The sequence below is a fragment of the Capronia coronata genome (genome assembly GCF_000585585.1).
Source record: "Capronia coronata CBS 617.96 chromosome Unknown acBCG-supercont1.6, whole genome shotgun sequence".
Lineage (NCBI taxonomy): Eukaryota > Fungi > Ascomycota > Eurotiomycetes > Chaetothyriales > Herpotrichiellaceae > Capronia > Capronia coronata.
Window position 1 is genome coordinate 592,504 of NW_006912898.1, and position 23,083 is coordinate 615,586.

Below are 23,083 nucleotides of genomic sequence, written 5' to 3' on the forward strand. Positions count from 1 at the left end.
GCATCTTTTATAGCTACAGCTGCTCGTTGACGAATAGCCCGGCCATGCCTTGTCCTGTGCCGATCTGTAATAGAAGAAATTCACAAGTCAATATATTGCTCAGAAAAGGTAATTTCGAAACGAAACGGCGACAAGAACAACGTAAGGATAAAAGAAGGAAAGGAAAAGGCAAGGGCGACTACTCACACACATGGACGTGACAAGAATCTTCTTCTTCGTCCGTCGCGCCTCGCTGAGGATCGTGCAGATCTGGCGGGCACCAGTAGCACCCAGAGGATGGCCCAATGCGATAGCACCACCACGAGGGTTCATTTTCGAATAGTCCAGGCCCAAGACATTCAGGCAGTACACGGCCATCGAGGCGAAGGCCTCGTTGATCTCGAAGATATCGATGTCGTCCTTGGTCAGTTGGAACTTGGCAAGTAGTTTAGGGATGGCGGCACTCGGGCCAATGCCCATAATGCGAGGAGGGACACCGGCGACGGTGGCGCCGCAGAACTTGGCCAGGATGGGCTGGCCGAGCTCGATGGCTTTGGACCGCTTCATCAGTAGAACCGCGGCAGCTGTGGTGGAAGCATGAGTCAGTTTCAGCCGTCTTTCTTCTTCGGGCAACGGTGGAAAAAAGCCCAAGTGGGATTCTGTTGCTTGCTTGGTTGCTTACCTCCATCAGTGACTTGAGAGGCATTGCCACCAGTGGTTTTGTCACCGAACTGCGGCATGGCCGGTCTGATCTTGGACAAACTTTCCACGGTGGTCCCGTACCGTGGACCCTCGTCTTTCGTCAGGGTCACCTCCTTCAACTCTCCCGTGGTGGGGTCCTTGATCTTCGTGGTGATCGGGACGATCTCGTCGTCGAACCAGCCGGCCTTCTGCGCGACCTCGGCCCTCCGGAACGACTCGACGGCATACTCGTCCTGTTGTCGGCGAGAGATGTTGAAGTCGTTGCCGACGTTTTCTGAGGTCTGGATCATGGGCTGTGTGCAGTCGGCGGCTTCTTGGTGCGCCATGATCTCGGGCGAGAAGGGCGAATCTGCGCCGCTGTTGTGCGTCATGCTCTCACCACCCACGGCCAGGCCGACATCGATGCTGCCGGTGATGATCTGGCTGGCAATGTCTTGCACGGCTTTCAAGCCACTCGAGCAGAATCGGTTCACCGAGCTGGCTGCCGAAGTGTCGGGGAAGCCCGCTGCGAGCATGGCCGCTCGCACCTTGTATGCAGCTCTTGGGTCACCGACCTGTAGATGAAGATCTTTGTGTCAGTAGTTGTGATATCTCAATCCAGGTACGTGGGGACCGTGTCGTACATTTCCCAGGCAGATATCCTCGACCAGCGCGGGGTCAATCTTGCTCTTCTCCAGCACCTGCTTCAACAGGGCGTAGACGATATAGTCGAGGTCCGTGTCTTTGAAACCGCCCTTCTTGCCCTTGGCGAGAGGAGTTCGAATGGCGAGCGTGATGACAATGTCGTCGGGGTTCTTCTGCGTGCTGTTATATTGTGACGTTAGCACATTTGTCCTTCGAGGCGGGCACCACACTGGAACCCATGGATGGCCAGCATATCGACTTACATGGCCGCGACGCCACTCTTGTGAGCGGTCAGGTGCGAGAGGATCGAGCCGAGTCTTTGCGTGGCCATGTTGGGCTGTTCTGCAGCTGGATGGAGAGATGCAGAAAGTTGGAGGAGCGGATGGCAGAGAACAGAGCTGGGACGATGGTGTACTAGTGGTAGTCAAGAGATGCGAGGACACAGCGGCGAGTTGAGTTGTGGTAAGTGTTTAAATGTACAGAAACATCCAAGCCGATTGACTGCTGACTTCCTTCCAGTCTGGGGTGATGATGAATTGCCTCGGCATTTCCATCCACGGCCCGGAGAAGCCGACAACCTCGCTGCTTTAACCTCCACATATCGAACTCCATCTTGATCCCTTTTCCGCCGAAACATGATCACAAATTCGACTTTCTGTCAACGCCACGGCTTATGACCCCGTGATCCAGGCATGGTATGGCCTCGAACCTTGCGGAGAATCCTGCATGACACAAGATCTGCCACTCGACGGGAAGCGGGAATGTGGGTTGGAGTTCCATGGGTACTGTTCGGCTAACATCCCGAGGTCAACATCCCCGGACTACTAGCAGTACTGCGTAGATACCCAGGACGCCAGGTAGGTGTGTTACGCATATCTTACTGGATGCACTTTGACAATAGGCGGGATCTCCATGATTGCCCAAGCTTCATTCGTTCTACCGGACCCTCATGTTGGTGGTATCTTGCTGTTTCGCGTGGTTGCCAGATGACATGCCAACAAGACCACGAGGGCAAAAGACCGTTCATCATCGTCTATCTATCATAGTCCCTGAACGCCGGGAGATTCGTTTCCATCCGCTATGCATGACATGTCGATCCATGTAGCCCCATGTGCCATTTGATCATGATCAACTAGGATCCCACCGTGTATTTTCTGGTTGTTCCCATCCTGTCAACTCCTGCGCTCACCGCTTCACCGCTTTCATGAAACGTCTACTTCTCCTCCACAGCGTCAGGCTTGACAGCGTCGCCATCTGCATCCTTCATTTCCGTATCCTCTGCCGCTGACTGGGATGGTTTCTCTTGAGCCTTCTTGGCCTCTTCCTCCGCCTTCTTCTTGGCTTCGAGCTCGGCTTTCTTCCTCGCGGCTTCCTCTTCCTGAGCCTTCAGCACTGCTTGACGTTCCGCCTCGACCTTGTCGTTGTATCGCTGGATGACGGGGCCGGCAACGAATCGGATCTCGTCCATCTTGGCGACATATTGCGCTTTGGTGGCATCTTCACCGTCCTCGTACAACCAATCCTACCACAGGTTAGTATCGGTCCAGCCATGTCAATTGATGAACGAGCAACTTACCTCTGCCTTCTCCAAGGTAGCCCGGATCTTCTCCTTCTCCTCGGGGCTAGCAAACTCCGAGTAGACGTCGTCCAGCTTGCCACGGAGCTCGTAGATGTACGATTCCAGTTCGTTCTTCTTGTCTTCGGTGTCTGTCACCAGCTTGTCCTCCATGAACATGGCGTTCTCGAGTTCGCCGGCAGCAGATTTGGTGGACTCGTCCAAGGAAGACGTCCCGGAGACAAGCTGCAGGTCTCCCTTGCGCACCTGTTTCTTGACTTTGCGCATCTTGGGCTTGCCTTCGGCGGAACCATTAGGCTGGTCGGTCTCCATGGCGTCTCCATCCTTGGGCTTCTCCGGTTCAGGCTCCTCGACTTCGACGTCCTCAACATAGTAACCACTCTCGATGTTGAGGATGCCATGGAGGTTGAGACGTGCCTTGAGTTTGCAGATCATGAAGTCATCCTTTTCATCTGCCTTGACTCCCTTCACCGAGAAACGTCCAATCCAGGGGTTGATTTTGCCAGGGAGCATTTCCGGCTTGGCATATCGAGCCTCCAGGTCGAAAGGCTGTTTCCGGTAGAAGGTAAGAATCTTGGTCGACGGCATCACATTGCCCTTATTGAAGACGGTCAAGCTGGTATCCTCATCCGGGATGTCTGGGGACTGTTCCCAGGTAAACTCGATCGGATAGGTGACAATGTCATGGACGGAGAAGTCTCGGACGCGGAAAACTGGAGAAAGGATGGCACAGCTGAAGGTGCACCCGCGGGCGATGGCCTCATCTTGGTTGAGTGTGTATGAGAGTGGCTTGCCAAAGAATTGGGCAACTCTCTCCTTGATGGCCGGGACACGGGTGCTGCCGCCCACCATTTCAATGACATCGATGTCCTCGACTTTGAGCTTGGCATCCGCGAGAGCTTGTTCCAGAGGCGCGGTGACTCGGTCGAGGAGGGGTTTGATCATCTCTTCGAGTTCATCCCGCTTCAACGTGGCTCGGACATCCTTGTCATCCATGAGAGACTCAATGCTGATAGGAGCCTGAGCATTTGCAGAGAGAATCTTTTTGAGCTTTTCTGCTGCCGCGGCCACGCGCGTAGTCGCCTTTGCGTTGGTCGTGATATCCACCTTGAACTTCTCCTTGAACTCGGCAGCAAAATGGTCAACAAGGGCCTTGTCGATGTTGCGGCCACCGAAGTGTCGGTCAAAGGCGGTGGCTTTGACCGCCAATTCACCCTTGCGGAATTCCACAACCGAGACGGTGTAGTCACTGTGGCCAACGTCTACAAAGACCACTCGGCGGGGTTTCGCATCCCCTTCCGGCAGGTCTGACTTTGTAATGCCATAACCGAGGGCGGTTGCGGTGTTGTCATTGATGAGCCGGAGGACTTTCAATCCGGCGATCTCGGCGGCATCGATCAACGCTCTTCTCTGAGCATCCGTGAACCACGGCGGGCAGCTGAGCACGACGTCCGAGACAGGAAGCTTCAACTCTCGACTGGCAGTATCTCTGATTTTCCCAAGGTACATTGCAATCAGCTGGACTGCATTGAATCTCTTCTTCTCCCCTCGGTATGTGACCTCGGCTCCAACCTGACCATCAACATCGACTAGTGGTGCCGTGATGTATTGCTGCTCGATGGCAATATCGGGGTCATCGATGGTCCGCCCGGCGAGGCGCTTGAGGGAGGAGATGGTGTTCTTGAGGTTTGAGATTTCCTGCGTTTTAGCCGACTCGCCCAGGTATCTGCTCTTTGGTCCGAACCCGACTAGAGACCTACAGACAGTTAGTTGATCTGACGAACCGGAGACGATGAGGAAGGCAGGTATCACTTACGGTGTAGCTCGGTTCGAGACTTCATTGGTAATCTTTTGTATGTTAGCGATCGTCGGCAAGGAAGCCTGCGGCTGGAAGCACTTACGATGTCTATTCCCTTGTTCCGTGCGACTCCAACTTTCGTGCTCTGAGCACCAAAATCTATCCCGACAACGCTCATGGCTGCGGTTCTGGTCGGAAGAGTCTAGGAAAATTGCGACTTAGTAGTGAGGTGTTCTGGTTGTGTTTTGAGAGTAGGTATGGTAGATGGATGTGGAAGGATGGTAATCGAGGATTGTAAGATTGTAGGTAGATGGTATTCAGGCCAAGATCAGGAGAATCCACGTAAAGAATCAATGTCTTTCGCCGTTCACCAAACGGGGTACAACACAACTGGAACAGCAACTGGAAAAGTCAGATGCTGGGACCGTGGTTCCGCCCAAAAGTCCAAGGGCCAGTAACAAAGCACGGTATGGAAGCGGCTGCCTCACCCTCCCGCCGTCGCTATACCTGCCTGCTACTTCGAGAACCTTCTGGCACGCTGGCAAGCCTTCTCCCCATCTACAAATTTTCACGTCTCTGGTTGGCGCAGGCAACGCTCTGCTGTTGCTGCTCCACGGTTAATGCCTATGCCCAACATGCTACCCGCATCATGTGTGAAGTGTTGTGGTCTACGGCTCACACGTCACTGTGAGGCAGCTGACGATGCCCTGTCGCTCAATCAACGTTGAACACGAAGGAGCAGCAGCATAGCAGGCAATATCAACACTATTACAGAGGCTATCCAGCGCCTCGACGTGCGATGATTTGGCTAATAATGAAGAGCAACCTCCATTCTTGCCGACATCTTATTGAACCTGCCATACGCTCATATATGACGCTCTGTGGTGGAACACCGTGTGTTTGTTCCTAAGCCTCTCCGCCTTTGAGCCCAAATCAGCAGCCACGTGACTTTGTACGGGATGAGCAGTCACGTGATATGATTTTGGAAGAGATATGCTTCAACGTATTTTTCCAAATGGGAGGTTGCTGCGCAAAAGCCCGAAAAACGACTCCATATCTCTTGACCATTTCTTAAAGTATCTTATGCGAAAAAGCTGCTGTTGCGACGCTATGGCCTTCTTGACGGTGTCTTTTTGACGGTGTGGCTGCACGACTGAGTCTACCGCTGAATGCTTACGAATGAGATATCCATTTCCGGGCTGATGTAACATGAAATGCCGTGGGATAGTCGGCCATAACGATGAAGCCAACCACCGCCTATACCATATGGCTAGGACTTCGACTGCTCTTCCGAAGCCGCTTTCGCCTGGATGATCCGCTGCCACTGTACCCGGCTCCATCTCCGTTACCGTCATCTGTGCCATCATAATGGTCGCCTTGCAGCCTCGACATCTCCTCATCAACTGGTAATGCTGTTAGGGGACTGATCCGGCCCAGGGGGCTTCGACTGTCCCAGTAACCTCGCCTCTCCCCACTTTCATATCGGGCAGCGATCTCCCTGAGCTGCTGAAGCTCGGCTTCACTCACCACCACTGAGGGTGATGTAGTCCTTCCCAACCTTTCCATCCCAGTAGGAGCTTGCTGTCGCTGAGACGCAGGTCCAGTGGTGGGAGCGCCCTGGGCGGAATAATAGCTTTCCCTCGCGAAAGACCGTTGCCCACCTGGCATGCTGGGGAACCTGGGGAGGTTACTGCCACTCGATTCGGACACACCTAACATGTAATCTTCACCGGATACGCTGCCAATCCTCTGAGGCGTGTGGACGGATATATCCTCCGAATCACTCATGTCGAGAGAATCATGCTCTCGCCGGCGCAGTTGCGCGATTATGTTGAGGTCCGACGGGGTCGGGGATATCAAGCCCTTTTCCATGACCAAGCTTGAATCCTGGTCGCTTGGGACGAAACGACCCTCCACACATGACGATGGCTGGAGCGCCGATGGGCGTGTTCGACGGCGTCTGACCTGCATGGCGGGTTTGAATGTTTCGGGAACCACGTTCAAATCGTCCCCTGTGGCGATTGCATACTCGATCGCTTCCTGCGGACTGACCTTTGCATCTGCTGCGCCAGCGTCTGCCCGCGGTCCTCCCCACGTTCTCTGTCCAGCTGTCAAAACGCCATAGACCATGTATACCCAGTTCATGAACGGATTGAGCATAAACATGATTGGGTAAAGGACTGCCTTCCAGCGATGCAACCTGATTGCAAAGTAAAGCATCAACATCCAGTTGAGTCCGCAGGAAATGCACATGAACTCCCACGGTAAACGTTCAACACGGCTCGAAGTGGTGGCCACAGCTATGATTGTAACCAGGAACAACAATGCTGTTGTTCGGATCGTGACGGTCATGAAGCGAAGGAGACAGAGCATTGGGTATTTCCTCCAAAGACGAGCGTCTGTCATCATGCAGACTTCATTGGTGATGAAACCAAGAAACCAACGGCGTCGTTGTTTGAGCAGTGAGCGGAACGTCTGTACCGCTTCCGTTTTGCAGAAGGCACTTGTGCTGAGTTGGATCTGATACCGCTCCTTCGCTCCCAGCATGAACAGATGTGTGAGCCATCGATCTTCTCCTAGGTGCGTTTTGGCATAATCGAACAGGTCCTCACACTCCTCCGCTCTGTCCGAGAAGTAAAACTTTGCCATATTTCGAAACGCCGAGAATCGTAGCAGAGTCAAGGCGCCAGGCAAGCAAGTCACCGCGCCACATCCTGATTCTACAGACCGCTCAAACAGCTGTCCGTGGACATATTCCATATCTTGCATCAAGGTCAAGAACGAATTCTTCTTTGTACAAGAGGTGATGATGCCGGTCATTGCCAGCATATTACGTTTGGCACCGGGCTTCAACTCCATATCGTACATGAAATTCTGGATGCATACTGGATCCAGGACGCAATCGGAATCAATGAACAGGATGAAAAGATCGTCTTTTCGTTGCAAATACCGCTTGTATATCTTGTCGATCAGGAGGAAGGTCGCTTTCTGACAATGACGCTTGCCACCGTGCGGAAACCTGGACACTGTGACCCTCGCACCGTGGAAAGCGACATCGATGGATTTGGGAAAGTCTTTCAGCGTGACAGGAATGCCCAACCGGTCAAGTGTCTTCAAGTACAGTTCATCGATGCCGTCTCCGTCGAAGGATAGAAAGACGTGGATGCATGCAGCGGGATAGTCGCAGTGGACCACTGAATTGAGTGCAGCCCACAGTGATTCTGGGGGCTCCTTGTAGACAGGCATCACAACCACCACTTTGGGGGCAATCCGCTCATCAAGCGTGTATTTGACCAATTTCTTCCGCCCCAAGGGAATTATGACAATTCGATAGACGCAGAACAACCAAGGCACAATAAGTATGGCAGCAAAGCTGTAGAAGGCAAATTTCTGGAGGACAGCAACGAGCTCTTCTGGGAAGTATTGTACTATTCGACTCGGCAAGGGTAGAGTAACGAGCATCACTGGCAGGAAGATGCCCCTGGGATGGTTAGCTGAGTGAGATACTGAGAGAGCTGAGATGTCGCACCTGAGAACGACAAAGACGACTGTCAAGAAACCAGCCAGAATTTTCGAAGACACATGGTCCGCCTTCTGATAAGCCTTTACGAGGCAATAACAGAATGCTGCCACCCATAGTACCGACTCGAGGAAGGCGGCCGCTATCAGAGGCCCAATGACTGCCGCACAAACGATCTTGACGACTTAGCTCCAGAGAAGAACAAGACTGGACTTATCTTCACTTACATCAGGTGTTGACCAGGGTCCTGTCTCGTAACGTTGTGTCGACATCTTGTTCTTTCGCCTGCTTCGAGAGCTCTTTCTATCGCCAAGACGCGCCTTTGGTCCGACCTCCGAAGGCCTGAAGACAGCTGTGGTACAGAAACGACACGGCGGGATGAGGTACCACACGGAAGGACGAGGAGCAGCGGGCGGAACGCTCACGTCCCAATTGGTGATGAACGAGTGGCACTATACGATGGAAGGGGACACGAGGTCACCAGAGGTGACGGTGACTGTCGACAGTGAAGGGTCAGCACCAAAAGAATATGATCCGGCACAGCCTGCATAGATGGGTCGTGAATCGAGACAGTGGGCTGCGCCGTGAATGCAGTGAATGATATAGGTAATCATTGGATGCCGATACTGCTCCGCCAAAATGCCAACCTGTGCAAGAGTCGCCTTGAGACTTGCCCAAAGGAATGCTGATAGGCAATCTGGGCTGTGGCGAGAACTGCGGCACGCTCAGGAAGGTATGACTGACCAGATGCGAAGGGCAGGTACATCCGTGCGTCGAAGATGTAGGCCAGTCCAGCTGAGATGAAAGAGCGCATTGGACAGCGTAGTGAGGTACTACCTAGTAGGCATGCAACTTGCCGCTGCGGTAGCCTGCAGGTAATGCGCAGGCAATCAATACAGCTTGCCTTAACGCACCTGCGAACGAAACTCAAGGAAAATGGTTCTGTGTAAGCATTGCGCATTCAGAAGCAGAGGCCAAATTCCTGGGTGTATCAATTGCTTTGACTCCATCATCCCTGGAACCGACTATGCCATGGTACTCCTCATGATAAAAGACCGGCGCCCGTATTTCTGTTGCGAATCCAAATTCCATTCGTCCTTCCCACTTGCAACGCCTCACCCGTCGGCATTCACAAATTGAAGTCACCGCTGACTGTACTATCAACTTCAGTCCACACGCTAGCAGGAGTCCGTATGCCATCTCCTGCTTCGCTAAGTAGATCGTCTGAGAGCTCTTCCACTTCACTTCGATGGATGCTGCTCATACTCCCTGCAAGACTCGAAGCGGACAGGGCCGAGGCAGCATCGTTGCTGAGTGGCCGACCTGACGTTGTAGTAGGTTGATCAGCATGGCTGTTGCCCGGCACTGGAGGCTGCCAATCGTGGTCCCAAGAAGTGTATGCTGAGTTCGCCGCCAATGAAGGAAAGTATCCGGAACGATCCATCGGGCGACGGAGATCTTCGGCAGATGGCACAGAAAAGTCTGGATCAGGAGCCTCTTCGGTAGTTGGAGTCAGGTCGATCAAGCTCTCGGACGCATGACTAGATGGAATATCGAGCCGTCTAGCAGACACCGGGATCTTCCAAGCCTCACGCATTTCCTGCTCATACCTCGACTCGAAGGGGTCCGTGTCGTCCTCATCAATAGGTGGCGGCGTCAGCTGCGCCTGAGCATGAGACCTGGAGGCTGTCTGATGCAGTCCTGTAGAAACTTCTGCCGTTTGCTGGGGTATCTGTCTCTGCTTCATGCCAATCGTATGTGTTTGAGGATCAATGGCAGACGAGCGAGCTGCGGGCTCAGTTCCACAGTTTTCCCGGTCGTGTAGAAGTATTCCATTGGCATCGACGATGTTGTCAAAACTCGCTGTAGGTGTTTGGTCTTTGCTAGACGTTCGCCTCCTCTTTCTCCTCTCTTCTATTATGCGGCCACGTTCCATGATCTCGGCGATAGCCTGGCGCCTGCGTTCATCTGCCAATTCACTTTTGTCCTCATTCATTGAGGCATCGTTGGCACTTGGCCTCCGCGGACGACTGGGGCTTGAGTGGATCTCGTCGCCGAGGGAGTGTAGGCCTGTGGCAATCTTGCGCCTGGTTCGGTCGACCCATGCTCGCACTTGAGGGTTCTCGTATGCAGCAACACCAGCGGCCACCAGAACAGTAACCGTGATTATGATTCCTACCGGAGGCACCATTTTTAGTATGTGAAATCGGATGAGAACAAGATCAAAGGGCCATCAGCTGCTTCTCCATGCCAACATCATGGGACATTGCAGGGCAAGGGAAGCATACATGATGTAAGGGACTTCGTGAAAGATGGCACGAGCGCACTTACCTCGAGCCAGCGGGGCCGGCATTTCCGCTGCAGCACTTGAGAACCTATGTAAGCCCGAGAAGTAGGATTTCAGAATAGAGATTGAAAGAGACTTCGATGATATCTGAGTTCTTATCCGTTTTCAATGTTGTTGTCGTCAAGATGCCAGCCTGGTTAGGCTGTAGTGTGTCCAGGTTTCCATCTATTCTGTACGCATGTGAAGAAGTGCTGCGCCACGCCGCCACCTCCATCACGTTCAGGGCCACTTGAAATCTGGCACCCCGCATCCTCATTTACCCGTCTCGGCATTTAGACGCGTGGAGTATTTTCCGACGCGTCTTCTGTCAAACAACATTCTCCTGCAGTGCTGCACCATAGTACTACGTAGTTGAAGCGCCAAAGCGACGTAGGCCGAATCAACAGCACCTCCAGGCATGTCTCGACCGAGCTCTGCTGCTCAACCCAGAGCCCTCACCTTGACTGAGGAGCTGGAAAAGCTTGAGCAGTCCATCACTTTGACCCTGCAAGGTTTGTACGAGCTCCCAACCTCGCCTCGATATCTTTAAGTCTGACAGGCACAGAGATCGACCATAATTTCAGCCGCGCCCACCGGATAGTGACGTCCAGTATCCTACCTATCGTGGAACAGTATGCGACGCATTCGAAGGACGTGTGGGAAGGATCTAGAGTGAGGAAACATTTCCCTATCTCGATGGCCATTGTGCTGAATGCCGACACAGTTCTGGAAACAATTCTTTGAGTCAAGTGCCAATGTCTCATTATCAGGCTATGAGGAGCCTCCGTCACAATATGAGAACACAATTGCCACGGCTGCCGAGGACTCTCATACCATGACCAACACGAACCTTGACACCTCGGAATCATACGAGACACCCACCGCCCAACATATTTCTACGGATTCTATACAGGACCTTGACCTGTCCGACCTGTCTGTTTCGCGCTCCTCTTTTAGCACACCACGGCCCTCGGCGAAGGTGAAACCTGAGCAAGTCAACTTTGCCGACTACCCGGCCCCTTACGAGGCCCTACGACAAGAAGTCAACAGCACAACACTGGATGCGACCTCCATGACACAGACCATGATGCCAGAAACACCTGGACGTCCAGTCATCACCATGGACACTATCGCAGCTACGCCAGAGTCATCCCCATATCCCCTGCCACAACCTACATCGATTCCTCGGCCTTCCACAATACGCAAGCACACCGACCCTCTTCTACACAGAGTTCTCGACAGAAATTATAGGGTGCAGGCTACACCGTTGACTAGCAACAAATATGCTAATGTCCAGCCCAAGGCTGCCGCGACCCCATCCACATCGAAGCGTGGCCGGAATCTTCCTCCTGATTCAATGTTGTCATCCAGTCCAGAGATAGCCCCGCCTGAACTTGATCCAGAGATTTTCTCGTCTCCCGAGCGTAAGGCTCGTACACCAGGTATCAGTGTGCTCACACCAGCACGTCAAAAGCCTGAACAGAGGAAAGCACCTACACATACACCAGGAATTTGGGACAGTGACGAGGATGATCTGGATGATGATCCGCCATTTGGCAGCCCTCCGAAGACAATGCAATTCCATATCCCACAGAACAGGCTATTGAAGACTCCAGGTATGTGAACAAGCACCCCTGCGCCTCCTAAAACCCGTGTTCGGCTCAACAATACTGACACTCTACACTCGCACAGCCAAAGAAGCCTCGCAAAGAATCGTGCGAGATATCTTGACCACTGCCGGACTGGATTTCGATGACGAGGAAATAGATTTTAGCCGGGAGCTTGAGACTCAGGGCTTCGATGCTGATTCCACCAGCCCAAGTGTTGTGCGGCGAGCGGTGAACCTTGAGGATGAGACCTTCTAGACAACCACCTTTGCCTTGCTGAGTGCATTTGCAGACATCCTGATCTACCTTAGCCGTCGCCCTGACAAGGTTCACATATATATACGTCTATGCCATCCGTCACCTACAGTCGCCATAACTGCCATAACGTCCATTATCCAAGTTCTGGGGCAGTAAGAGTCTATCATGCTCTTAATGTGCGTTGTCCGGTGTAAAATTCCGCTCTAGAGGTTGTAAGGTGGAGTATGCAATCCTGAGATGCAATATGCGGGCGCACCTTCAACTTCCGACCGAGTTGGAGAAAAATTTATCTCGCTCCATGTGTTTGTCTACAGTACTACTCGATCGCTCTTGCTATCGTCCTTCTTTGTTCCTGGCAGGTGTCGCTTTTTTGCATCCTGCTTGACTGTCCACCGAGCGGTCTAAAAAGCAGACTCCCTTCCCAATTTCACCGTTCAGAATTCTTGCGCACACCTCGGTACCGTCCGATTCGTTCTCGACGAAAATCAAGGAAAATGAAGAAGAAAGGATCTGCCTCCAGCGCATCGGGGCCCTCAGCACAGGTGCTTGGTCTGGTAGACGCATTTCTGGCACAAAATGGCATGCAGACTACGCATAAGGCGTTCGTCAAAGAGGCCACAAAACTGCGACATAGTGCCGGCTGGCCGGCGCCTGACGAATCCATGGCTGAAGTGAGGCTTCAAACCGTTTTTGATGCTTTCAAAAAGGATACAACTTCGCCTCCGGCAAAAGCTGGACCAAATTCTGACAGCGAATCCTCGGCCTCCGATGACGAGTCAAGCAGTGCAAGCCCTAGCCTAAGCAGCAGTGAGGACAGCACCAGCGAGGGTAGCACTAGTGAAGATAGCACCAGCGAGGAGGAATCCAAATCCGAATCCGAAGTGGCAACCAAAACTAAGAAACCAGCAAAAATCAAGAGGAGCAAGAATGCAAAGCGGTCCGTTTCCCCTTCGTCTTCATCTTCCTCTTCCTCCGACAGTGATGCCGATGATGAGGACGAGGAGACCGGCTCAACCCGCGCCGTAGCCGCAGTCACTCAAAATTCATCATCCAATGCGAATGTGGGGGCCGGGGCGGCTTTGAAGAAGAGCCTGAAACGGAAAGCAGAGTCCAGCTCATCAGACTCTGAATCGTCTGAGTCGGATTCTTCCGAAGAGGAGCCACCGGCAAAACGGACCAAGGTTGCCCAGAAGCCCGTGGCGTCCGTTAGCTCTTCGAGCGAATCTTCGTCGTCATCATCGTCGTCATCATCGGAGGAAGAAGAGCAAAAGAGTGCTGCGAAGCCGATCGACAAGAAAAATAAATTAGTCGCAGCAGCCGACACGCGGTCCGAGTCCTCTGGTACTGTGGAGGGCGACAACGGTGGGGTTACACACGACTTGTCGCACACCGAGGGTTTAATGCACCAAGATCGTAGGGGCATGCTCGACAATATGGAAGCTGCTACAAACCGAAAAAAGCATGCTGGTGCACGACCAACCCCATTGGCCCAACTCTCGGCACAGGCCAGCGATGAAAACTACCTTAGCAATGCTTACCAGAGCTATGATTATGCGGAAAAGGCGTACAGGGACCTTTCGGTCACGCGAGGCAAAGGATTCACCAAAGAGAAGAATAAGAAGAAACGGGGAAGCTATCGTGGTGGACCCATCGACATCAGTGGTGGGAAGAGCTTCAAGTTTGAGGATTGAGCCACTAGGTTCACGTTAGACAGGCATCAATGGTCCCGAGGCAAAAGCAGAATGCTCCCAGCATCTTGAACAACGAGACTGGATTTCGGCGGTTACGAGATATTAGACAAGCATGGAGTTTGGCAGGCCGTTGGGTTTATTATGATGATGATGCCGCCGCATCAACTGGGAGCGGGTTTTCAACATGGAGAAGGAGGAAACAAATATTCAAGCAAAAGTCAGTCAATATCATGACCAGTCATTGGCCTTGAGATTGAGAGATGCCTTCGACGAGCAACTCCTTTTACGGGATCGTAGCGTATCTCGTATTTATGAACTAGCAGGGAGATACGCGGGATAATTCTAGTGCATCGTGCTGGTCACTACCTGAAATAGCTAGCCACTCAGATCGCTGATTGTGACATTAGTGTCAGATGGAAGGCGGATCGAAACGGCACTTAACACTAAATAATGCATGGTTAATGGGCTACTAGTACCGATTAGTAGGTACCTAAGGTAATTAGCACGCTGTACGATGACTCGGATATTTTCCGACCGGTACCATGGTCACGTTGAATTTTTCCCGGGGTAAAACTGGCACCGCTAGCCGAATCGGGAATAACGCCCCCAATGCTTTTATTACGCTCCTTGATCGATACCATTCCACAGATTCCACCTCAATCCGAGGCAGCAGTCATAATAAACCTCTCTTTCGTCTTCGCCGTCACCGACTTTTGCCATATTGATTCCTTCAGGCTCAATTGGTGATCGGAGTGCCAATCGCTTGCCGCAGCTACACGTCGAAGTCATCGAGCCTGTTGGTGAAATCTGACATCATAAGGTTCATCATTGCCCCCTTCATCCTTGATCTGGATCCGGGGTCCGGGGACAGCTCCTGGAAGCCTTGGACACTGAGTGACTCCCCAGACTGTCGGCTGATCGACTGTTTGCTGGACTGAGTACCGCCTAAATTCGCCCTCTCTTGATCTCAGCGTATGGGATAGGTTGGAATGTCGCGTTGTGAATGTCTCTAGCGCCAGCAAAACTCGGAACTGAAAATCCAACAAAGAGGGAATCACAAGGAGTCTGACTTGATCCGCCACATCCGCGTCGGCTACCTACCTCACAGTCTATCTTGCAGGACTCCTCGAGACTGTCTGGCTGAGTTTTCCTATTGCACTCCATTCACGAGTCCGGAAGCTCTGTTTGGGTGAAAGCTATACTATCAAGCACATAGCTGCCTACTCGGTTCATCTTCTGCATCCGTTGCACATTCGCATGACGCGTATGATCGTCCTGGCCGGCGCCCCGGAGTCGCACAATCTCGATTGGAGCGAAAAATCCCTTCTCCCGGAACCCATGCATGTTGAGTCACTTCCTGTGCCGACATCTCCTTCATCCAAGGCATTTGGTGCCCAATGGCGACAGATTACGACCCAACGACTTCAGATGCGACCAGTCCTCCCCAAGCTCGAAATCGATGCGCGTCCGCCCGCAGATGAGCGTGATCGCAGTGGCGCCGACTTCTTCACGGCCGAGGAGTATGTCGGCACGCAGACGCCAGGCAGCGATGTCAGCGGCCACGAGTCTCAACCGTCAGGCGGGTCGACCGAAACGACCTCGGAGGCGTTGTCGGATTACTACGACCACTCGTTTGCCATCTACGAAGCCATTCCTTCCTCACAGTTATCCGGCTTCTCCGCTTACACGCCTGGCACGCCGACGTATGAGAGCAACGACGAAATGTTTCCCCAGGCTCCCGGCGGCGGCGGAGGAATCATCCGGACAGCCTCCCAAAGGCGACTGAGCCAAGCGCCCCGACCGAAACATCTCAGCGATCTAGAAGACATCCCCAACGCCCGCTATCTGGCGTCGATCGAGCCGCAAACCATGACGGTCAACCTCATCGTGGCGGTCTTGTCCATAGCTCCCGCACGGACGGTGATCACGGGGTCGAAGTATGGCAAGCCGCGGGAAACGGATCTGGTGGAGATGGTTGTGGGTGACGACACGAAGACGGGATTCAGCGTCAGCATGTGGCTACCACGGGAGATGCGGGTGAATTGGAAGGATGGCGCAAAGTCCGCTCCCGAAGGGTCACGAAGTTTGTTGCGACGGAGTCTACGGGCACTACGACCGCGCGACGTGGTACTGCTGCAGAACGTGGCCTTGAGCTCGTTCAGGGGCAAAGTGCATGGACAGAGCTTGAAAGGTGACGTGACCAAGGTCGATCTGCTCTTCCGCAAAAAGGTGGACGACGACGATCTTGGCGGAATCTACTCGGCGTCGAATCTGCGCACAGCCTCGAGCCGTGATCCCCAGATATTGAAAGTCAAGAAGGTGCGGGATTGGCTGATGGAGTTTGTGGGGGATCGAGAAGCTCCGGCCAAGGGGCGACGGGGAGGCGCAGCCTTGAGGCGTGATTATGGCTTTCTACCAGATGACACCCAATGATGTCGAGTCTAGCAGGGGGGATTTACCACCAAGTCTCGACATGCGAGACCGAAGTCTTATGCGCCAACCGGGATTCCTTTTCAAGCTGCCGTTTGGGAGTTGAATGGCAGGTGAGGTCGGTGGTTGACACGCATGTTGTGGAGGATGTAAACATACTGGGGTTGGAAAGAGACAAGAAGTTACGGATGCATTCCGGGACAGCAATAAAGGGGAAACGAGGGCAGCGCCACGAACACAACCCCCTTATTGGTGCCCCGATGTCCGGTATTGTACTATAGCCTAACCATTTTTTCACGAGACATGACAGCGGTGTTGGCAGTTCTTGTCTAATTTATAGCCGTGGCAGGCGAGGTCACCGGTTAGCGAAGGCCGTGGTGGCAGGTATTATCAATTGGGGAAGGAATTGAGTTGGTTGATGATTTCGATCGAACATTGCAGGATGGTGTCAGAGCCACGGTGACACTTTGGGTGACAGGAACGTTGCCACTAGAAAAAGGGGTAGTAGTCACTACTAGTACGTACTATAGACAGAGATGTGAGGTACGGTGCAGTCGCCACAGTCGCAGTGATGGAGGTTACAGTGGCTGTGTATTACACATAGGCTCCTTGTGACAAGAGGCGTAAAGAGCCTTGACCTGAAAGAGTTGTTCTCATCAATAGTACTAGTTTCCATGCGACCTGGCGCAGAGATCGCTTAGAATAGATACAGTTCTCTCTAGATTAGGACTGTGGCTGACTGAAAGAAGAGTCCCTGGCGCGCCTCTCAAGCCCTGAACCGCATCTGGAATCAGACGGCCAGGTCGAGGCCACATATAGCACCTCGCCATAATCAGCAACCTGGACCGCCATCCCAAGGGTCGAACCAGAGAAGACGTTTTGCAGTTAAAGTTAGTGGTTACTAGGATTAGGAAGGGGGGATAAGGAGGACTCCATCCTCAGCTGCGGCGTGGTGACAGGTGGAAAGATCATTTTACTGCTAGTCTGTAGTCTGTAGTCTGTAGTATCGATTGGCAGCTGATGAGATTTTAATCTTTAAGTTAGCGGGTCACGCAACGCACGAAAATCCACGAGATCCATCCTAATCGATAGTGAAATTGTCACGCGTAAAGTTCAGAGAGAGGGGAAAAAGGACATAGGGAACAGCGTGGCTACAACGCGTTGTACAGAACTACTGGTGGTAGTAGTACCGCAGTTTGAACAAGCATGAGGTCTTAATGAGGCACATTCTAGCCTGACAATCACATTCTCATTGTCACGATTCTTCTTCAGGCAGACTCTAACAATAACATCCGGTGCCTGGTACCTGGTGCCTGGTTCCTGGTAGTAGTATTGTGATGCAGTGGTAGTAGTAAACAGACGCCGATATTAAGCTCAGGTTGACTAGAGTCAATTATAATTAAAAACGATTGTACTTGTGACTGACTGACAGAGGGATACTAGTAGACTCTGCAGTGGGCTGCGGGTAAGTTGTGGGCGGTGGACTGCGCACCTTGTACAGACTTGACTGCCACCAGCACGCAGCATGCGCCCCTTCAATCTTCTCTCCACCCCCTTACTCTCTGTACTACTCTGCTACTCTAGACTGAATCGGCTTCATATAGCCATCCCACTCCATCCCGCCACGTCCATCTGTTCTCTTCCCCTTTTGCTCTTTGACCATCTTCGACTCTTTTGCTTTACAGTAGTCTCGAAGCTACATTTCACTCGTTCTACAACGCCTTGAACATTCCCATTCTCACACCGCGACACCTTTGATACTACATACACCCTTTCACACTCTATCGCGTCTCCTTAATACACAACTATCTCAAGATGAAGGGTAAGTCACACCACAACTTCCATCTCTTTATTCCAGCAGTCGTGCTAACTTGTCTCCCACAGCCCTCATTCTGTACGCTCCGGCCTCCTCCTCTCGCTTGTGCACAACTGACCCTCCTCCAGCGTTGGTGGCTTCGGCACCAGATTGCGACCGCTCACACTCACCCTCCCTAAACCCCTGGTCGAGTTTGCCAACCGTCCTATGATCCTGCATCAAGTCGAGGCTCTTGCTGCTGCCGGTGTTACCGACATTGTCCTTGCCGTCAACTACCGTCCAGATGTCATGACCGCCGCTCTGAAGAAGTATGAGGAAATGTACAACGTCAAGATCACATTCTCCGTCGAGTCCGAACCCCTCGGCACTGCTGGCCCCTTGAAGCTGGCCGAAAAAGTTCTGGGCAAGGACGACACCCCTTTCTTCGTCCTCAACTCCGATGTCATTTGCGAATACCCATTTAAGCAACTGGCCGAATTCCATGCCTCCCATGGGGACGAGGGTACCATTGTCGTGACCAAGGTGGAAGAACCCAGCAAATACGGTGTCATTGTCCACAAACCTAACCACCCCTCCCGCATTGACCGCTTCGTCGAGAAGCCCGTCGAATTCGTCGGCAACCGCATCAACGCCGGCATCTACATCCTTAACCCCTCCGTGCTCAACAGAATCGAACTCCGCCCCACCTCCATCGAGCAAGAGACCTTCCCAGCCATTTGCAAGGACGGCCAACTGCACTCCTTCGATCTTGAAGGGTTCTGGATGGATGTCGGTCAGCCCAAGGACTTCTTGAGCGGCACTTGTCTCTACCTCTCTTCTCTGGCCAAGCACAACCCCAAGGCCCTCGTGCCCCACAGCGAGCCATATGTCTACGGCGGAAACGTCCTGGTCGACCCAACCGCAAAGATTGGCAAGAACTGCCGCATTGGCCCCAATGTCACTATTGGACCAGGCTGCGTCGTTGGTGACGGTGTCCGGCTTCAGAGATGTGTGCTTCTGGAGGATAGCAAGGTCAAGGACCATGCTTGGGTGAAATCGACCATTGTTGGTGAGTAGTGCTGTTGTTTGGAGGACAAGTGCTTGACTGACACTGCGAAAAGGCTGGCGATCTACAGTTGGCCGCTGGGCCCGCTTGGAGAACGTCACCGTCCTCGGTGATGATGTTTCCATCGGCGACGAGATCTACGTCAACGGCGGGAGTGTCCTCCCTCATAAGAGCATCAAGGCCAACGTCGAGGGTAAGCCACCTCTGCATCTGCCCAATGACCAAGCTAACTCCATCGCAGTGCCGTCCATCATCATGTAAACTACCTTCTCTTCGACTTGTTCCTAATCGGCTCAACACTCTTCTTCCACCCAATAAGTGATATCCACCACTTTCTGTTTCATGTCTTTATTACTTTTACATGTCATCCAACGGCATGCAGACACGGCGAATTCGATCAAACTGGAGTTTTTGTGGCGGGAAAAGACATGGGTTTGCCGGGAGTTTCTGCAGTCTGCAAATTTAATGGCCCTGAGTGGGATGGATGGTACCAGACTATGACCGTGCGGGAGGGAACAAGCCTCATGCATGCTTGATTTCGCAAGGCACGACTTGGTTGTGTGAATTATGGCAAGCGTACAGTGGCCGGATAAAGCGTGCCATGATCAGAACAAAATGGTTCTCTTGATAGCCAGCCAAGCTCGCGAGGCTGAGCCTCACCAGGCTATGGAAATACGATGCATTCACACAAAAAGCGTATAGCGGCCCTGTTCATTGAAAGTAAACATCGGACTGCAGAGCCACAGTGTTCACTGTCTCACCAACAGTGGGCTCACATTGTGCCCCTTGATGTCGATACCTGTCGTGATCGCCGCTTTACAAGGCTGACGGCTCTAGCTCAATATGGTTAGGGTTGATCATCCACATGACACTGCTTGGCATCATATCCACATCGCAGCATTTCCTGGGAAGAGACATGCGACTTGCTATGATGGGATTGTCTGTACAGTCCGAGTCTCTTGGATATTTCAATCTCCACGTTCATCTTCATGACATTCCTCGACCGTGTAATACTATGACATTGGATAGCACTCTCTAAGCTCGCTGGCGGCTCATGTCTTTTCCACCTCTACCGGAGAAGCATTGGCGTAAGTCGTGATGGATAGGAAGTCCGCCACGACCGGACTCGCTGTACGTTCGCTCTACTTCTATACATGCGCAATCAAACCAGCTAATGCCCGTCCAGTGTAATTTCTGTCGAAGCCGCAAGGAGAAGGTGCTCAGCCTGGTCCTTCGTCATAGGCGCTTCACCTGCTGACTCGCTCCAGTGTTCCAAAGATCGACCTGCGTGCAAGACATGCGTCTCAAACGGCAGAGAGTGCCGCTACAGCGCTCGGCCTCTTCGCTCACCATTGACTCGAGTGTGCGCGGTGGAGATTCACATATCCTGCTTGATATAGCTGACCATCTCTAGCTATTTGACGAGTGTCGAACGTCGTCTCCGAAAACTCGAGACTCTCTTCGCTCAAATGCTTCCCGACGTTGACATTGAAAATGCGCTGGATTCCACCATCGTCTCCAAGGCCGAATGGGACCTTGCGACTCCGCCCCTCGCTGCCACCGATCGGGCAGATGAGCTGTCTGAAGCCTTACCAGATGAAGCCGATGGCTTCGACTGGAAGGAACAGACAGCCGACATCGATGACATCGCAGATGGTATGGCTGCTTTATCAGTTGAACCCGAAGGCGTCGGTTATCTGGGTATGACTACGGCTGACGATAGCTACTTATGGTGCGAAGCTGATCGGATTCAGGCTCGACTTCAGGGGTAGTTTTTCTGCGATCTATCCTTCACTGGACGAACCGATCGCCCAAACACCCGGTCTTACCACGAGAGGTTCGCCGCCTGATCGAGGCTCATGAAAGGCGGCCAACCCTCGTACAAATGCCAGACTCCCTCGTTTCCCATCAAATGATAAGTCAGATGCTGGATGCATACTTTACTTATTACCACACTTCCTATCCCTTCGTGCATGAGGCTACTTTCAGAGCTCAGTATTCCGAACTCATCCCCAAGCCAAAGGGACAGGCATGGAATATGCTTTACTACACCATCATTGCCCTTGGGGCTTGGAATTTGGGTGCTGGCCATTCCGACCTGGAAGAGTTCTTCTACCGCAAGGCCAGCTCTTTCTGGCAGGACCAGTCCATTTTTGAGATGGCTAGTCTGTCGTTAGTACAAGCATTGGTCCTTATCAGTAACTTTGTCCAGAAACGCAACAAGCCCAATACCGGGTGGAACTATCTTGGGGTTGCTGTCCGAATGGCACTCAGCCTCGGGTTGCATCGAGAATTGCCAGCTTGGAACATCAGCCTGCTGCAGCGTGAGATGCGAAGGCGACTATGGTGGGGACTTTTCATTTTCGACAGTGGTGCTTCCGTCACCTTTGGCAGGACTGTTCTCCTCCCGGAGAGAGAGGCAATCGATGTCAAGCACGTTCTCAATGTTCATGACAGTGTAAGTGTCCTTGTCCGTTGCAACTTGCTGGCTGCCGCTCTTGACTGATCATACCAGCTCTTGACACCTCATACGACAGAGATACCAGGCGAAGTTTCCGAACCAACGATCTACTCCGGCCTCCGCGCACAATCGGAGCTACACTTGCTGGCCAACAACTTCTCAAACCGACTGCTATGGGCCACTCCTGTCTCGGTGGAGGAAGCATTAACCTTCAACAAAGTGCTGGAAACTTGGGCAGTCAAAGTCCCCTCCTACTTCCAGCCCGGTCACCAATCACCTGTGTCCGATCATTGGTATCTTCTGGCCCGTTCAAAATTATGGTGGCGCTACTGGAACTTCAAAATCATCATCTTCAGACCTATCCTGCTTCGCTGCGCCATTGAGAAGTCAGACCCGCAGGCTTCTCAGAGGCCTAGTGCCGAGGAGGAAGAGTGCAGACAACTCTGCTTGAGCAGCGCCCATCTCACCATCGAATCCGTGGAGGAATATGTTCGTCAATACCCGCTTACCCGGCTCGCCGGGTGGTATTGTCTGTAGGTGGTCATCCTTTTCTGTCTTTCGAATGCAAACACTGACTGGCCGATGTGCAGATATTTCTTGTTTCATGCCGCCTTGATCCCATGTGTTTGGATCCGAGCCGATCCACAGTCGGCCGAAGCAACTAATTTGAGACGGGATATCGAGACGACACGCTTGCTCTTGCGGACAACTTTTGTTGACAATCCTCTGGCCATGCGAGCTTTGGAAGTCATTGGACAGATTCTCCCAGAGTCAGAGTCTCTTTTCGAGCTCCCCAACAGTCAACCATTCGATGAGACCGGCCCTGACTTCACGATGTGGTCGCTTGATTCGTCAGATCCACTTTCATCGTTCGGCTGGCCGGACTTCGGATGGGTGACTTGAGTTCAATCGGGAGATCTTCCGGCAGAATATACATCCTGCACTGTTGATTCGGCGCCGCACTCCTGTTGGGATGAACAAATGCAAGTCTCACCGCCACAGCGAGGACGTGGGCGAAGGACCCGGTTGTCAACAATTCCGTCCACGCGTTAGCTTTTCGCCGCCCCTACAACTAGGACTTGCTTAGAACAGCCAGCAATGCTACCATGTTGCATCCTGTTTGTGGCCAGGGCTGTCCCTTTCCGGCGTCGCGCTGAGCTTGGGATGGGAATTATATATCCTTCAGCAAGCTGTTGGAGGCGCGATCAAGACTGGAGGCCGGCACCCTTTCTCCGATGCTACTCAATCAC

General features: G+C 52.7%; 9 protein-coding genes across 9 annotated transcripts; 5 read left to right on the plus strand and 4 right to left on the minus strand.

The window, feature by feature from the left end:
- Nucleotides 1–13: 13 nt before the first annotated feature.
- On the minus strand, nt 14–1,636 carry A1O1_06884 (acetyl-CoA acyltransferase; the record flags this gene model as incomplete). Its single annotated transcript, XM_007727761.1, has 5 exons — nt 14–64; nt 187–563; nt 662–1,235; nt 1,305–1,485; nt 1,569–1,636. The coding sequence occupies 5 exons, from the start codon at nt 1,634–1,636 to the stop codon at nt 14–16; spliced, it is 1,251 nt and encodes a 416-aa protein (XP_007725951.1).
- Nucleotides 1,637–2,518: 882 nt separating this feature from the next.
- Nucleotides 2,519–4,857, minus strand: A1O1_06885 (hsp88-like protein; the record flags this gene model as incomplete). The annotated part of the gene is made up of 4 exons (XM_007727762.1): nt 2,519–2,827; nt 2,882–4,637; nt 4,698–4,729; nt 4,783–4,857. The coding sequence occupies 4 exons, from the start codon at nt 4,855–4,857 to the stop codon at nt 2,519–2,521; spliced, it is 2,172 nt and encodes a 723-aa protein (XP_007725952.1).
- A 1,079-nt stretch (nt 4,858–5,936) lies between these two features.
- A1O1_06886 (chitin synthase) lies at nt 5,937–8,471 on the minus strand (the record flags this gene model as incomplete). Its single annotated transcript, XM_007727763.1, has 3 exons — nt 5,937–8,160; nt 8,209–8,375; nt 8,427–8,471. The coding sequence occupies 3 exons, from the start codon at nt 8,469–8,471 to the stop codon at nt 5,937–5,939; spliced, it is 2,436 nt and encodes an 811-aa protein (XP_007725953.1).
- An 857-nt stretch (nt 8,472–9,328) lies between these two features.
- A1O1_06887 (uncharacterized protein) lies at nt 9,329–10,390 on the minus strand (the record flags this gene model as incomplete). The annotated part of the gene is made up of 1 exon (XM_007727764.1): nt 9,329–10,390. The coding sequence occupies one exon, from the start codon at nt 10,388–10,390 to the stop codon at nt 9,329–9,331; it is 1,062 nt and encodes a 353-aa protein (XP_007725954.1).
- Nucleotides 10,391–10,943: 553 nt separating this feature from the next.
- Nucleotides 10,944–12,390, plus strand: A1O1_06888 (uncharacterized protein; the record flags this gene model as incomplete). The annotated part of the gene is made up of 4 exons (XM_007727765.1): nt 10,944–11,037; nt 11,091–11,197; nt 11,250–12,141; nt 12,218–12,390. The coding sequence occupies 4 exons, from the start codon at nt 10,944–10,946 to the stop codon at nt 12,388–12,390; spliced, it is 1,266 nt and encodes a 421-aa protein (XP_007725955.1).
- A 494-nt stretch (nt 12,391–12,884) lies between these two features.
- Nucleotides 12,885–14,081, plus strand: A1O1_06889 (uncharacterized protein; the record flags this gene model as incomplete). Its single annotated transcript, XM_007727766.1, has 1 exon — nt 12,885–14,081. The coding sequence occupies one exon, from the start codon at nt 12,885–12,887 to the stop codon at nt 14,079–14,081; it is 1,197 nt and encodes a 398-aa protein (XP_007725956.1).
- A 1,257-nt stretch (nt 14,082–15,338) lies between these two features.
- Nucleotides 15,339–16,514, plus strand: A1O1_06890 (uncharacterized protein; the record flags this gene model as incomplete). Its single annotated transcript, XM_007727767.1, has 1 exon — nt 15,339–16,514. One exon carries the CDS (start codon nt 15,339–15,341, stop codon nt 16,512–16,514), a length of 1,176 nt encoding a protein of 391 aa, XP_007725957.1.
- A 1,812-nt stretch (nt 16,515–18,326) lies between these two features.
- On the plus strand, nt 18,327–19,633 carry A1O1_06891 (mannose-1-phosphate guanyltransferase; the record flags this gene model as incomplete). Its single annotated transcript, XM_007727768.1, has 4 exons — nt 18,327–18,333; nt 18,396–18,405; nt 18,456–19,375; nt 19,428–19,633. The coding sequence occupies 4 exons, from the start codon at nt 18,327–18,329 to the stop codon at nt 19,631–19,633; spliced, it is 1,143 nt and encodes a 380-aa protein (XP_007725958.1).
- A 1,208-nt stretch (nt 19,634–20,841) lies between these two features.
- On the plus strand, nt 20,842–22,736 carry A1O1_06892 (uncharacterized protein; the record flags this gene model as incomplete). Its single annotated transcript, XM_007727769.1, has 4 exons — nt 20,842–21,073; nt 21,127–21,830; nt 21,888–22,366; nt 22,424–22,736. 4 exons carry the CDS (start codon nt 20,842–20,844, stop codon nt 22,734–22,736), a joined length of 1,728 nt encoding a protein of 575 aa, XP_007725959.1.
- Nucleotides 22,737–23,083: the final 347 nt, after the last annotated feature.